The sequence below is a fragment of the Gorilla gorilla genome, chromosome 10, assembly GCF_029281585.2.
Source record: "Gorilla gorilla gorilla isolate KB3781 chromosome 10, NHGRI_mGorGor1-v2.1_pri, whole genome shotgun sequence".
Lineage (NCBI taxonomy): Eukaryota > Metazoa > Chordata > Mammalia > Primates > Hominidae > Gorilla > Gorilla gorilla.
In genome coordinates this window covers 43,926,351-43,941,063 of record NC_073234.2, presented here as the reverse complement: position 1 = coordinate 43,941,063, position 14,713 = coordinate 43,926,351, and the positions used below count along the sequence as shown (strand labels likewise).

Below are 14,713 nucleotides of genomic sequence, written 5' to 3'. Positions count from 1 at the left end.
CTTGGCTGCCCAATAGAAACTTGCCCTGTCCTAAAAGGCAATTTGAGATGAGGGTTAAAAGCACAGACTTCAGGCCAAGCACAATGACTCACACCTGTAATCCTAACACTGGGAGGACGAGAAGGGCTGATTCAGCCCCGGGAGTTCAAGACCAGCCTGGGCAACAAGGTGAAACCCTGTCTCTACTAAAAATACAAAAAATTAGCCGGCAGTGGTGGCACATGCCTGTAGTCCCAGCTACTCATGAGGATGAGGCAGGAAAATCACTTGAATCTGAGAGGCGGAGGTTACAGTGAGCCGAGACTGCGCCACTGTACTCCAGCCTGGGCAACAGAGTGAGACTCTGTCCCCCCCGCCCCCCAAAAAAAAGCCAGCCGGGCATGGTGACTCACACTTGTAATCCCAGCACTTTGGGAGGCCAAGGAGGGCAGGTCATGAGGTCAGGAGATCAAGACCAGCCTGGCCAACATGGTGAAACCCCATCTCTACTAAAAATACAAATTAGCCAGGCGTGGTGGCGGGCACCTGTAGTCCCAGCTACTCAGGAGGCTGGGGCAGGCTGAGACAGGAGAATTGCTTGAACCCAGGAGGCGGAGGTTGCAGTGAGCCGAGATCCCACCACTGCACTCCAGCCTGGGCGACAGAATGAGACTCTGTCTCAACAACAACAAAAACAAAAAAAGCCTAGGTAATCCCAGCACTTTGGGAGGCCAAGGTGGGTGGATCACCTTAGGTCAAGAGTTTGAGACCAGCCTGACCAACATGGTAAATCCCCATCTCTACTAAAAATACAAAATTAGGCCTGTAATCCCAGCTACTTGGGAGGCTGAGGCAGGAGAATCAATTGAGCCCAGGAACCGGATGTTGCAGTGAGTAGAAATCCCGCCATTGCACTCCAGCCTGGGCTACAGGGCGAAATTCCATTCCAAAAAAAAAAAAAAAGAGAGAGACTTCCACATGAAACTGGGTTTATATCCTGGCCACATGATGATGGTCATATAATCTAACCTAACTTCCTCAAGCCTCACTGTGAAATGGGGATAATACAATACTATTCCATGAGGATTATTATTCTGAGGATTAAATGATCTAATATGTATAATTTGTTACTATACTCCCATGACATTATCACATTATTTGTTCTTTTTTTGTATGTCTTGGCAACTTACAGGTCACTGTCAAAATTTTTGCCAAATATATCCAAAATCAAAGAATTATAATGCATTCCATCCAAGGACCAATAACAGTCCTCCATTGGCACAAATAAGTGAGAACTAACATTCTCTAAAGAATATAGCATGTGATGGGAAATGTAGCTTACCAGCTTATGTTTGCTCCTTCCTCAAAAAATTACTGGGTTATCTGTCAGGAATGGGCATAGGCTACCTTGGTCCCAAAAATGTCAATCTTAACATTAAAATCCAATGCCATCCGGCCAGGAGTGTTCCTAAAATTCTGGTATTTCCCGGGGCTCGATGTCAACTCTCCTATCACTTTCTTAAGTTTGCCCTGAGTAACCCTGTTCCCTATCACAGATTAAACCTTCTTGTGGAGATTACTTCCAAATCTAAATACCCCTGCCTCTCTCTAGCACTCCAGATCCATTTAGACAACTAGCTGCTAGACATTTCCAAAAGTGAACTCTCTACCAACATTTCCTCTAATCCCAAACCTACCCTTTTCTTATCTCAGTAAGCAACACCACCCAGTTCGCCCAAGACACAAACCTGAGCGTCATCCATCCACAATTCCTCCCCTCTTCCCACATTTAAACAATCTCCAAATTCTGGAACCATCTCACATTCATCTGCTCTTTTCAGCTCTGTTTCCTCTCCTCTATTCTTATTACTTCTACACAGAACATTTAGTTAACGGGGCAAGGCCTCCAGAGCTTTCTTTTGCCTTCAGCAGAGCAACTGGCAATATTCCCAACGGTCGTTGCGCAGGCTGCCGTTGGTCTTTGTCCTTGTACAACTAAAAGTCTTTAGCCTATCTTTGATGGACATGTAGTGACAGTGGAAATGAAACTAATTGTTTCAAGCTACTGAGATATGGAGACTGTTTTTTACCCAGCATACTCTAGGCTACCCTGACTTTGATATCTTCTTTTTTTTTTATAAACGGAGTCTCTGTCGTCCAGGCTGGAGTACAGTGGTGCGATCTCAGCTCACCGCAACCTCTGTCTCCCCGGTTCAAGTGATTCTCCTGCCTCAGCCTCCCCAGTAGCTGGGATTACAGGCACCCACCACCACGCCCAGCTAATTTTTTGTGTGTATTTTTCGTAGAGATGGGGTTTCACCATATTGGCCATAGTGACCTCAAACTCTGACCTCAGGTGATCTGCCCGCCTTAACCTCCCAAAGTGCTGGGATAACAGGCATGAGTCACTGCACTCGGCCTCAGTATCCCTTATATAGACTACAATAGCCTCCTAACCACTGTCACTCCCTCTACTCTAAATCCAGTATAAGTATTTCTTCAAATTGCTGCCAGTTTCCTTTGTAAAATACAAAATAATCATTTCATTTCTCTGATTAAAAAGCTTCAGTTCACCTTTGTCTCATATGCCAAATTCCTTAATATAGCTTGTAAAGCCCACCATAAAATCAGGCCCTAAATATATCTTTCTCTTCAGTCATTCAAAATACTGCCCCATATATACCATCCATATTCTCCTTTCCTTTTTTTTTTTTTTTTTTGATACGGATTCTTGCTCTGTCACCCAAGCTGGAGTACAGTGCTGTGATCTCGGCTCACTGCAACCTCCGCCTCCAGGGTTCAAGAGATTCTTGTGCCTCAGCCTCCCCAGCACCTACGATTACAGGCAAGTGCCACCATGCCTGGCTAATTTTTTGTATTTTTAGTTGAGACGGGGTTTTATCAGGTTGGCCAGGCTGGTCTTGAACTCCTGATCTCATGATCTGCCTGCCTCGGCCTCCCAAAGTGCTGGGATTACAGGCATGAGCCACTGTATCTGGCCATCTTTTTTTCTTTTTAGAGACAGGGTCTCACTCTGTTGACCAGCCTGGGGTACAGTGGTGCCATCATAGCTCACTGCAACCTCAAACTCCTGGGCTCAAGTGATTCTCCCACCTCTCAAGTAGCTGGGATAAAAGGTGCATGCCACCACATCCACCTAATTGCTTTAACTTCTGGTAGAGGTGGGTGTCTCACAGTGTTGCCCAGATTGCTTTCAAACTCCTGACATGATGTAATTCTCCCGCCTTGACCTCCCAAGGCACTACGATTACAGGTGTAAGCCACCGTGCCCAGCCTCATACCATATTCTTTAACACCTCTAGGTCTTTGCCCAGGCTATTGTATCTGCTTGAAATGCTCCCCCACCTTTACACTACCCCATGATATCTTTGCCTGCCTAGCCATACAAGTACCCTCAGCAGCTATCTCTCCCACTCTCTCAACAGCTATTCAAACTTGCCTCTCTTCTCAAGGCTCCTATTCAACCAACCTGCCTTACGCTAAGACATCAGCTCCCTGACCCAAAAAAATAAGTCTCCTACATCACAAGTAATATAAAGGTCATAAGGCAGAAACTCTCTCAAATTCCTTTGTTTAGATACCAAACATTTCTCCCCACCCCTTTCCTGACCTTTTCCTTCTCTTAATGAAGGGGATAATAATTCTACCCCTACTTTAGATTGCATCTTCTCTACAGGCTCAAGAACTTCATTCTGTTATCATGGTCTGTATTGTCTTGCTCATTCTCCTGTATATATAAATATGCTTGAGTTTGTCATCTTAAAAAACTCTTCCTTGCACATTCCCTCTAATTACTGTCCTCTCTCACCATCTCTTTGCAGTCATCTTGAAAGACAAAGTTTGTTTTTTCTCTCCTCCCATTTATTCCTCAAAATGTTATCATCATTCTAATGACCCTGCTCTCACTGAAGACACCAATGACCTGACTGTCAAATCCAGTGAATTATTTTCTGTCCTTATCCTACTTGGTCTTTCTACCACCTGTGATACTACTGCCTTCCTCCTCCTTGAAACTCCTCCTAGTTCTCATTACACACACTTTACTGGTTTTCTTTTTTTTTTTTTTTTTAATAGAGATGAGGTCTCATTATATTGCCCAGGCTGGTCTCAAATTCCTGGCCTCAAGTAATCGTCGCGCCTAGGCCCATAGTATTGGGATTACGGGTGTGAGCCACTGCACCCAGCCTTTACTAGTTTTCCATCTATCTTTAGGCCTCCTCAGATTTCTTCTGGGGCTCCACTTCCACCAGTCACACCTTTAACTACCAGTGTTCTCTAAGTCCTCTCCTCAGCCTGCAGCTCTTCAGTCTCAACATGCCTCTTAGCTGACCCAAACCATCACTTCAACTACAACGTATATACTACTATACTGCTGACTCCCAAATCTCTCTCCAGTCCCAACTTCTCTACCTCTGGGCTGGTATATCCAACTACCTAGCAGGCATTTCCATACGGTTCCACAGGTACCTCAAATTCAACCATTCAAAAACCAAACATCTCATCTTTTGTTCCCAAACGTGCATCTTCCTATATTCCCTAATTTATAAATGGAAGTCACTATCCACCCTAGCATGGAACCCAGAAAACTAGAAGTCATCCAAGAGCTCATCCTTCTCATTACCACTATTATCCTCTCTCTTGCTCTGTAGCTTTGTCAATCACACATGCACACATCTCCATGTCTAACAGATTCTGTCTTTTTTTTTTTTTTCTCTGAGACAGAGTTTTGCTCTTGTTGCCCAGGCTGGTGTCTCAGCTCACAGCAACCTCCGCCTACCAGGTTCAAGGAATTCTCCTGCCTCAGCCTCCCAAGTAGCTGGGATTACAGGCATGCACCACCACTCCCGGCTAATTTTGTATTTTTAGTAGAGATGGGTTTCTCCATGTTGGTCAAGCTGGTCTCCAACTCCCGACCTCAGGTGATCCGCCCACCTCAGCCTCCCAAAGTGCTGGGATTACAGGCATAAGCGACCACACCCGGCTCTTTTTTTTTTTTTTTTTTTTTTTTAAAGACAGGGTCATCACTTCTCTGCCTTTTGGCTAAGATCAAGCGTAGTAAAAGACAGGGTCTCACTCTATTGCTCAGGCTGGAGTGCAGTGTGGTGGGATGGCTTACTGCAGCTTTGATTCCCAGGTTTAGGTAATCCTCCCACCTCAGCCTCCCAAATAGCTGGGACTATAGGTGTGTGCCACCAGGCCCAGCTAATTTTTCTTATATTTCTTTAGAGGCAGGTTCTCACTAAGTTGCCCCAGGCTAGTCTTGAACTGGGCTCAAGAGATCCTCCCACCTCAGCATCCCAAAGTGCTGGATTATAGGTGTGAGACACTACACCCAGCCTATCTATTAAATATCTCATGGTGGCTCATGCCTGTAATCCCAGCACTCTGGGAGGCCAAGGGGGGCGGATCACCTGAGATCAGGAGTTCACGACCAACCTGACCAACATGGTGAAACCCATCTCTACTAAAAATACAAAAATTAGCCGGGTGTGGTGGCGTGCACCTGTAATCCCAGCTACTCAGGATGAGGCAGGAGAATCGCTTGAACCCAGGAGGCAGAGGTTGCAGTGAGCCGAAAGTGTCTCCAGCCTGGGAGACAGAGGGAGACTCCGCCTAGCAAAAAAAAAAAAAAAAAAATTTTGAGTCCATCTATCCCTGTGCACTTGCATGACTACTTTAGACCCTATTTCTTATCTAGATTATTGTGATCCTCCCTAAACTAGACTCCCTAATTCCAGTCTATTTTCCAATCCAGTCTCCAAATTGCTATAAGAGATATTTTTAAAAAGTAAATCCTTCAGTAGCTTTCATAGTTTAAGACAAAACTCAAACTTTTTAGCCTATCAAATAAGGACTTCAAGATCAGGCACCTAGGTACCTCTCTAGTCTTTTCTGTAATTCCCACAAGAATCCCATATGTAGCCTCATCCCATTCCGTGCAGTTTGGCAAAGACTCTATGTTACCCTGCTCTATACCTCCATGATTTACATAGGCAGTGCCTCCCCAGAACTTTCTTCCCCATACTTCACCTAGCTAACTCCCAGGTAGTTAAGGAAAAGCCGGAAAGGCTGACAGGGGCCAGATCATAGAGAGTTTTTGTAGGCCATAATCTTAATAAGTCCTTCAAGAGATACATATGCCACTAGGTTTAAGAACGAGACATAGGGAGAATACAACAGAAACTTTCAGGAAAATGAACATTTAAAGGACAGGGGCCAGGTGCAGTAATTCCCATCTACGATCCCAGCACTTTGGGAGGCCAAGGCAGGACGGGACGACTGCTTGAGCCCAAGCGTTCAAGACCAGCCTGGGCAACACAGGAAGAACTCATCTCTACAAAATTAAAAAATAAAATTAGCTGGATGTGATGGTGTGTACCTGTAGTCCCAGCTACTTGGGAGCCTTGAGCCCAGGAGGTCGAGGCAGCAGTGAGTCATGATCATGCCAGTTTACTCCAGCCTGGGCAACAGAGCAAGACCCTGTGTCAAAATAAAAAATAAAAATAAAAAAATATATAAATGAAGAATGGGCAGGAGAAAAAGAGCCAGGAAAGCAAGTAAAAAAGCAAAAAAAAAGCAAGTAAAAGCGTCACCAAATATTTGAAGGAGAGGGGTCAACAGTAACGAATGCTGCAAAAACAACAGAGTAAGAAAAGGATGAAAAGAGATCTGTGGCCGGGCGCGGTGGCTCATGCCTGTAATCCCAGCACTTTGGGAGGCCAAGGCAGGTGGATCACCTAAGGTCAGGAGTTCAAGACCAGGCTGGCAAACATGGTGAAACCCCCCATCTCTACTAAAAATGCAAAAATTAGCCAGGCATGGTGGCGCACCCCTGTAATCCCAGCTACTTGTAAGACTAAAGTGGGAGACTTGCTTGAACCCAGGAGGCAGAGGGTGCAGTGAGCCGACATCATGCCACTGCACTCCAGCCTGGGCAACAGAGCAAGAACCTGTCTCAAAAAAAGAAAGAAAAGAGATCTGTTAAATTTTACAAGGTCTCCCATATTCTTCCCATTGACTTTGATGGTTGCTGGGAGCTGTCTCTACCAACAGCATTAGAAACTTTAAGTGGGCCAGGCGTGGTGCCTCACGCCCAGCACTTTGGGAGACCGAGGCGGGTGGACTGTCTGAGCCCGGGAGTTTGAAACCACCCTGGACAACATGGTGAAACCTCATCTCTACTAAAAATACAAAAATTAGCCAGACGTGGTGGCGGGCACCTGTAATCCCAGCTACTTGGGAGGCTGAGGCGATTGCTTGAACCCAGGAGACGGAGGTTGCAGTAAGCCGATATCATACCACTGCACTCCAGCCTGGGCAACAGAGCAAGACTGTCTCAATTAAAAAAAAAAAAAAAAAAAAAAAGGCCAGGTGCAGTGGCTCACACCTGTAATCCCAGCCCTTTGGGAGGCTGAGGCGGGAAGATCACCTGAGGTCAGGAGTTCGAGGCCAGCCTGACCAACATGGAGAAATCCCATCTCTACTAAAAATACAAAATTAGCCAGGTGTGGTGGCACATGCCTGTAATCCCAGCTACTTGGGAGGCTGAGGCAGGAGAAGCGCTTGAACTCAGGAGTCAGAGGTTGCGGTGAGCCGAGATCGCGCCATTGCACTCCAGCCTGGGCAACAAGAGCAAAACTCTGTCTCAAAAAAAAAAAAAAAAAAAAAAAAAAAGGAACAAAGAAACTGTAAGTGAACACTTCTCATGGGTATACATTCACCTGCTACAGTGCTACAGGCTGGAGTACAGTGGCGTGATCTCAATCACCGCAACTTCCGCCTTCCAGGTTCAAGCAATTCTCGTGCCTCAGCCTCCCGAGTAGCTGGGATTACAGGCATGTGATACCATAACACCCAGCTAAGGTCTTGTATTTTTAGCAGAGATGGGGTTTCATTATGTTAGCCAGGCTGGTCTTGAACTCCTGACCTCAAGTGACCCACCCGCCTCAGCCTCCCAAAGTGCTGGAATTACAGGCGTGAGCCACCACACCTGACCATATATTTCAAATGTACCTACCATTAAATTTGGATTGTCACTGCCTTAATTACTTTCCTCCTAGTCTTCTGTTATTAATCCTGTAAGCTTTCACAAGTCTGACCCACCCTTTTCCAAGACACCAAGGATTTCCTGATGCCCATACTGTTCCTCATAAACAAAAACCATAAATTCTTACAATTGTCATACGCAACAAAGACACAGGCCCAACAAAAATATGAACTGTATTTTTTGAAAACCTAGCCTTTTTGGGGTTTTTAAGAGACAGGCTCTCATTCTGTCACCCAGGCCAGAGTATGGTGGCACAATCATAGCTCACTGCAGCTGCAAACTTCTGGGCTCAAGCAATCCTCCCGCCTCAGATTCCCAAAGTGCTGCATTACAGGTATGAACCACCAAGCCAAGCCTATACAATATTTTTAATAACTGTGCATGTAAAACAAAGTTTTGACTGTAATTTGTCACATGAGCCTGGGCAACAAAGTGAGACTCCGTCTCAAAAAAATAAATAAATAAAAAGAAATTATTCAGTGAGGTGCAGTGGCTCACGCCTATAATCCCAGCACTTCAGGAGGCTGAGGTGGGCGGATCACCTGAGCTCGGGAGTTCGAGACCAGCCTGACCAACATGGAGAAACCCTGCCTCTACTAAAAATACAAAATTAGCCAGGTGTGGTGGCGCATGCCTGTAATCCCAGCTACTGGGGAGGCTGAGGCAGGAGAATCACTTGAACCCAGGAGGCGGAAGTTGCGGTGAGCCGAGATCGTGCCGTTGCACTCCAACCTGGGCAACAAGAGCGAAACTCCGTCTCAAAAAAAAAAAAAATTATTCACAAAATGAGAACTACTAATATAATTCTAGAAGATGCAGTTATTTCTTTATACTAATAATATCAGAACTATGTCCAGTCAAATGCATAGCAGATCCCCAATTCTTGCACCTCCCATTAACTGTTCTCTCCTAGGCCTGGCAACTTTCAATGTCCTCGCAAAGGTTTAAGCAAAAGCCTTAGCTTTGCCACTAGCATTCCTACAAAGTGTTAAAAGCACACTTCAGGCCGGGCGTAGCAGCTTACAACTGTAATCCCAGCACTTTGGGAGGCCGAGGCAGGCGAATCACCTGAGGTCAGGAGTCCAAGACCAGCCTGGCCAACATGGTGAAACCCTGTCTCTACAAAAAAAACAAAAATTAGCCGGGCATGATGGTGGGTGGCTATAATCCAGCTACTTGGGAGGTTGAGGCAGAAGAATCGCTTGAACCTGGGAGGCGGAGGTTGTAGTGAGCTGAAATCAGGACACTGCACTCCAGCCTAGGAGACACAGCAAGACTGTCTCAAAACGAAAAACGCACACTTCACTCCCTTTGCCTTCCTGAGCTAAAGAAGAGTAGCCAAACCGCCCCAAAGAGAAATCTCATCCAGGTTACTCTAGCCGGAAGATCAATGGAGGTAACTAATTTACCAACCAAGAAACTAAGGAAAGATAGGTCAGTCGCAGTGGCTCATGCCTGTAATCCCAGCACTTCGGGAGGCCGAGGCGGGCAGATCACCTGAGGTTAGGAGTTCGAGAGTGGCCTGGCCAACATGACAGAACCCTGTATCTACTAAAAATACAAAAAATTATCCAGGCGTGGTAGCCGATGCCTGTAATCCCAGCTACTTGGGAGGCTGAGGTAGGAGAATCCCTTGAATCCGGGAGGCAGAGGTTGCAGTGAGCCAAGATCACACCATTGCACTCCAGCTTGGGCGACAGAGCGAGACTCCATCTCAAAAAAATAAATTAATTAATTAATTAAGGAAAGATAAAATGAGGGATAACCCACAGAATTTAGGGTGCCTGCTCCTTTTTATCCTCAACCTTAGCATAGATTTAGTTGCTAAAAATGCCCCCCAAAATCAGTCTGTGAAAAAAGGATCAAGTGTTCTCTAGAATTGAACATTCTACCATTGTTAGAGAAACCTATTCTTAAAGTTTTTAAGCTCAACTGTCTCTACATGAATTGGTGGGGGTGAGGGTAGGAACTAGCCCATAAAGACAGAACTATAAATATTAACATCTTCAGGCTACTGAAAAACTCAAAGTGGAACCAGCCTGCTCAGCTAGGTAGGGTCAGAGAAGTAACGAGTGATATTTGTCTTGGCAGGGACATGAACAAACCTCAAGGGAAGAGCATGAAGTAGGTAAAAATTCTAGCCACATGAAATCTGAGATAAGACTACCAACACCAAAGACTTCCACACTCCATCCTCTTCTCTGCCCTCAGAGTATTTTCATTCAATGGCCCCAAAGCACGAGATGTTTGTCCAAAGAGAAACATCCCCAGAAAAAACATCTCAACATCTCTCAATGAGTACCTTAGAAAACCAGGTTTTCCTAGTGAAAACCCATCCCACCCTTCCAAGGACAACTAATCACGATGAAAAATTCATGGAAAGAGTTCAAGGAAAAAACTCCTCCTTACCTACTCAGTCAATAAATCTGTTGTGCACTTTACTGAACATCAAGTGCTGTGCTAAGTGCTGAGGATACGGAAATTAATAAAACAAAAATGTGGCTGAGCGCAGAGGCTCACGCCTACAATCCCAGCACTTTGGGAGGCCGAGGCAGGAGGATCACCAGGTCAGGAATTCGAGACCAGCCTGACCAACACAGTGAAACACCATCTCTACTAAAAATACAAAAATTAGTTGGGCATGGTGGCGCGTGCCTGTAATCCTAGCTACTCAGGAGACTGAGGCAGGACAATCACTTGAACCCGGGAGGTGGAGGTTGCAGTGAGCTGACATCGTGCCACTGCACTCCAGCCTGGGCGACAGACCAAGGCTCTGTCTCAAAAAAAATAAATAAATAATAAAATAAAATAAATAAATAAAACAAAAATGCCTGCTCTCCTGAAGCTTTTTTTTTTTTTTTTTTGAGACAAAGTCTCAGTCTGTTGCCCAGGCTGGAGTGCAGGGGCACGATCTCGGCTCACTGCAACCTCAGCCTCCCGGGTTCAAGCCATTCTCCTGCCTCAGCCTCCCAAGTAGCTGGGACTACAGGCGTGTACCACCACGCCCAGCTAATTTTTGTATTTTTAGTAGAGATGGGGTTTCACCATGTTGGCCAGACTGGTCTCGAACTTCTAACCTCAGGTGATGCCCCGTCCTTGGCCTCCCAAAGTGCTGGGACTATAGGTGTGAGCCACTGCGCCTGGCCCTGAAGCTTTCTACTAGGGGAGATTAAAATATATAATATGTTATAGGTTGATAAGGGTTAAGGCGGAAAATAAAGCAGAAAAGGGGGATAGAGAGTTATGTAAATGTGTATGCAGGAGGGGCTTTGCCATCCAGATAGCCAAGGGAATATCACTGTTAAGAGTGACATTTGGGCCAGACGCAGTGGCTCACACTTGTAATCCCTACACTTTGGGATTACACTTTGGGAGGCGGAGGTGGGTGGATCACTTAGGGTCAGGAGTTGAAGACCAGCCTGGCCAACATATAGTGAAACCCTGTGTGTACTAAAAATACAAAAAAATTAGCCAGGCATGGTGGCAGGCACCTGTAATCCCAGCTACTCAGGGGGCTGAGGCAGGAGAATCGCTTGAACCCAGGAGGTAGAGGTTGCAGTGAGCCGAGATCATGCCACTGCACTCCAGCCTGGGTGACAGAGCGAGACTCCATCTCAAAAAAAAAGAGTGAAATTTGAGTAAAGACCTGAAGGAGATGAGGGGACAGACAGGCTATGCTCTTACACAGCTTTATAAGAGAAAGGTAATTCAGGAAGAGGGAACAAGAGCATAGACCCTGAGGCAGAAGTGTGCCTAGTGTGCTCAAGGAACAGCCAGAGGCCAGTGTGCATGTTAGGGGAAAAGGGTGCCACAGATCTAGAGCTTTAAAGCTAAGATTGGTTTGGCTGGGCGCGGTGGCTTATGCCTGTAATCCCAGCACTTTGGGAGGCCGAGGTGGGCAGATCACGAGGTCAGGAGATCAAGACCATCCTGGCTAACACAGTGAAACCCGTCTCTACTAAAAATACAAAACATTAGCCGGGTATGGTGGGGGGCGTGGTGGGGGGCGCCTGTAGTCCCAGCTACCCAGGAGGCTGAGGCAGGAGAATGGCATTAACCCAGGAGACGGAGCTTGCAGTGAGCCGAGATTGCACCACTGCACTCCACCCTGGGTGACACAGCGAGAAAAGAACAACAAAAAAAAGTAACATTGGTTTTTATTTTGAAAGAGAAAGGAAGCCATCTCCTGTCTTAATTTTCCATTAAAAAATATTAGGCATGCTATTATTTTTTTTTTGAGACAGTCTCTCTCACTCTGTTGCCTAGGCTGGAGTACAGTGGCACGATCTTGGCTTACTGCAATCTCCGCCTCCTGGGTTCAAATGATTCTCCCACCTCAGCCTGCCAAGAAGCTGAGATTACAGGTGCCTGCCACCACGCCTGGCTACTTTTTGTATTTTTAGTAGAGACGGGGTTCCACCATGTTGGCCAGGCTGGTCTCAAACTCCTGACCTCAGGTGATCCACCTGCCTTGGCCTCCCAAAGTGCTGGGATTACAGCGTGAGCCACCATGCCCGGCCAGTCAGGCATGCTATTTTTATTTGTCAAATTTTTTTAAAACTTTACATTGTGAAGCTCTGCCAAGAGCAATGGCTCACACCTGTAATCCCAGTGCTTTTGGGAGTCTGAGGCCAGAGGATCACTTGAGGCCAGGAGTTCAAAACTAGCCTGGGCAACATAGCAAGATCCCATCCCTATGAAAAAAAAATTGTGAAGCTCTACTAATCATATAATGGACACAAAGACAAATGGAACTTCAACTCTGAAATTTAACTTGTTAGGAGTTCATCAGGCCTTCAAGAAAAAAGTTATCTTTTCTCTCAACTCTCTGGAGAACAGCAACAGGGTAAGAAAAATACAACTAAAAACCGAACTGAATTAATCTAACCGGCCACTTTTCACCACTATTTAAACTTTTTGTCTTTCCCGGCGCGGTGGCTCACGCCTACCACTTTGGGAGGCCACGGCAGGTGGATCACTTGAGCCCAGGAGTTCCAGACCAGCCTGGGCAGCAAGGTGAAACCCCTGTCTCTACAAAAATCAGCCAGGAGTGGTGGCTCACGCCTGTACTCCCAGCTACTTGGGGGGCTGAGGTAGGAGGATGGCTTGAGGCCAGGAGGCAGAGGTTGCATTGAGCCGAAAAGGAACCACTACACTCCATTCTGGGTGACAGACTGAGACCCTGTCTCAAAAAAAAAATACAACCTTTTGTCTTGATACCCCAGCATCAAAAAGGGGGGCGGGGGGGGGGAATATTGGTGGAACAACAACAACAAAAAAGCATTAGGAAGAAGAGCCACAAATAATTCAACTGCAAATCTATCTAAAAATACAAGAAAATGCTAGGAATTTGTGATATTCCTGAAGTGAAACCTGTCACTTTCCTCCTTCCTTGAGTCTCCACGTGGCTTACGCATATCAGACAGGACTCAGGCTTCTCAATCTTAGTTATCTATTTGAACAACATTATGTACAAGGATATTCATCCAACTGGGATCTGAATTCAAACTTTTCCACTTTTCTTTCTTCCGTTTTAATGCAGTTCTGGGATTGTTATTCGGTCATTTCTCATCATTATCCAATGACAATTCACTCTAAGTCAGTATTCCTGGTAGTTCCGAGACTTAATGGCCACAAATGTTGAAAAATGTTAGCTCTACGGGAAAACGAATCGAAGCGTTTTCAGGGGCTCGAGTAGTTACGAGCTTAGTGTAGGCCCAAGTTTTAAGCTATAGAAACATCTCCCTGTATATGCCAACTCAAATCCCCGTCCCTGTAAGAAACCTGGACACCAGCATGATTTTAAACACTTCTACACTTCTCCGTCCTATTTTTCCATGCTCCACGCTCGAAGGAAAACCGCCACCCAAGAAACACACGGAGCTAGCCACCCCGAAGCACTGGAAGGGCGCAATAGTTTTTAGGTCACCCCGCAAAGGCCACAGGTGGCGCCACCCCCTGCCCCCGCACCGCCGCCCTCCGCCCCGCGCCCCCAGCTTCTCTCCAGCAGCGCACACTTGGAGCAGTCCTTCCCGCGGCCATCCGACCCTGACCCATCGTCCCCGGGACCGGCTGCCGGGCGCGAGGAACCCAGGCCGCGGGGCCTCCTCGCGCCCGCCCGTGCGGCCGCCACGCCCCCTCCCCACAGGCAGTCCGGGCCGCCCGCCCCCTCGGCCGGGAGGTGGCCTCACCTCGCACGGGCCTTGGCGGGGAGGGCGCCCACGTCTCCGCCCGCCGCCCGGGCCCACGGCCGCTCGGCTGCGGCTCGGCCCCGACGGCCGGCGGCGGCGCGCTTCTGGGGGCGGGCTTTTCTCGGCCGGGGCTTCCCCGGGGCCGAGGGCTGGGAAGCAGGGGGGACTGGGACGGGGGAGGGGAAAGGGGCTTGGGAAGGAGGGGGGAGAGGGGAAGAAAAGGGGGGAACCAAACCCGGAAAGGGAGAAAAGGGGGGAGGGGAAAATCAGAAGGGGAAGAAAAGCCCAGAGTCCGCCCCCCGCTGCGGCTGCGCCCTACGTCACTACGTCCGGCGTTGTCGTCACCTCGTCCTGCGTTCCGGCCGTCCCTGCTTCCTGGCTTCCCGCGTGCCCCTCAGCAGCCCTGCGGGGCCCACCGCCTGCCGCACGCACTCCCGCCGGCGCGCGCGCGCGCGCACTCGCACTCGCTCGCTCG

At 47.4% G+C, this 14,713-nt stretch overlaps 1 protein-coding gene across 24 annotated transcripts in view; it reads right to left on the bottom strand.

Annotated features, from left to right (window-relative positions):
• R3HDM2 (R3H domain containing 2) overlaps nucleotides 1-14,713 on the bottom strand; it is a 176,998-nt gene extending 162,285 nt beyond the window's left edge. For 5 of the 24 annotated variants that reach the window (XM_055359312.2, XM_055359303.2, XM_055359310.2 and 2 more), the window contains exon 1: nucleotides 14,239-14,522. Coding sequence is in view for 4 of the 24 variants with exons in the window: in XM_063693875.1 (XP_063549945.1) it covers nucleotides 14,063-14,104 (42 nt within the window). In the remaining 20 variants the exon portion in view is untranslated. Of the gene's footprint in view, nucleotides 1-6,379; nucleotides 6,481-14,062; nucleotides 14,180-14,238; nucleotides 14,563-14,583 lie in introns of those variants that run through there. The other 19 variants (XM_031000783.3, XM_031000788.3, XM_055359306.2 and 16 more) reach the window with 12 other exon arrangements.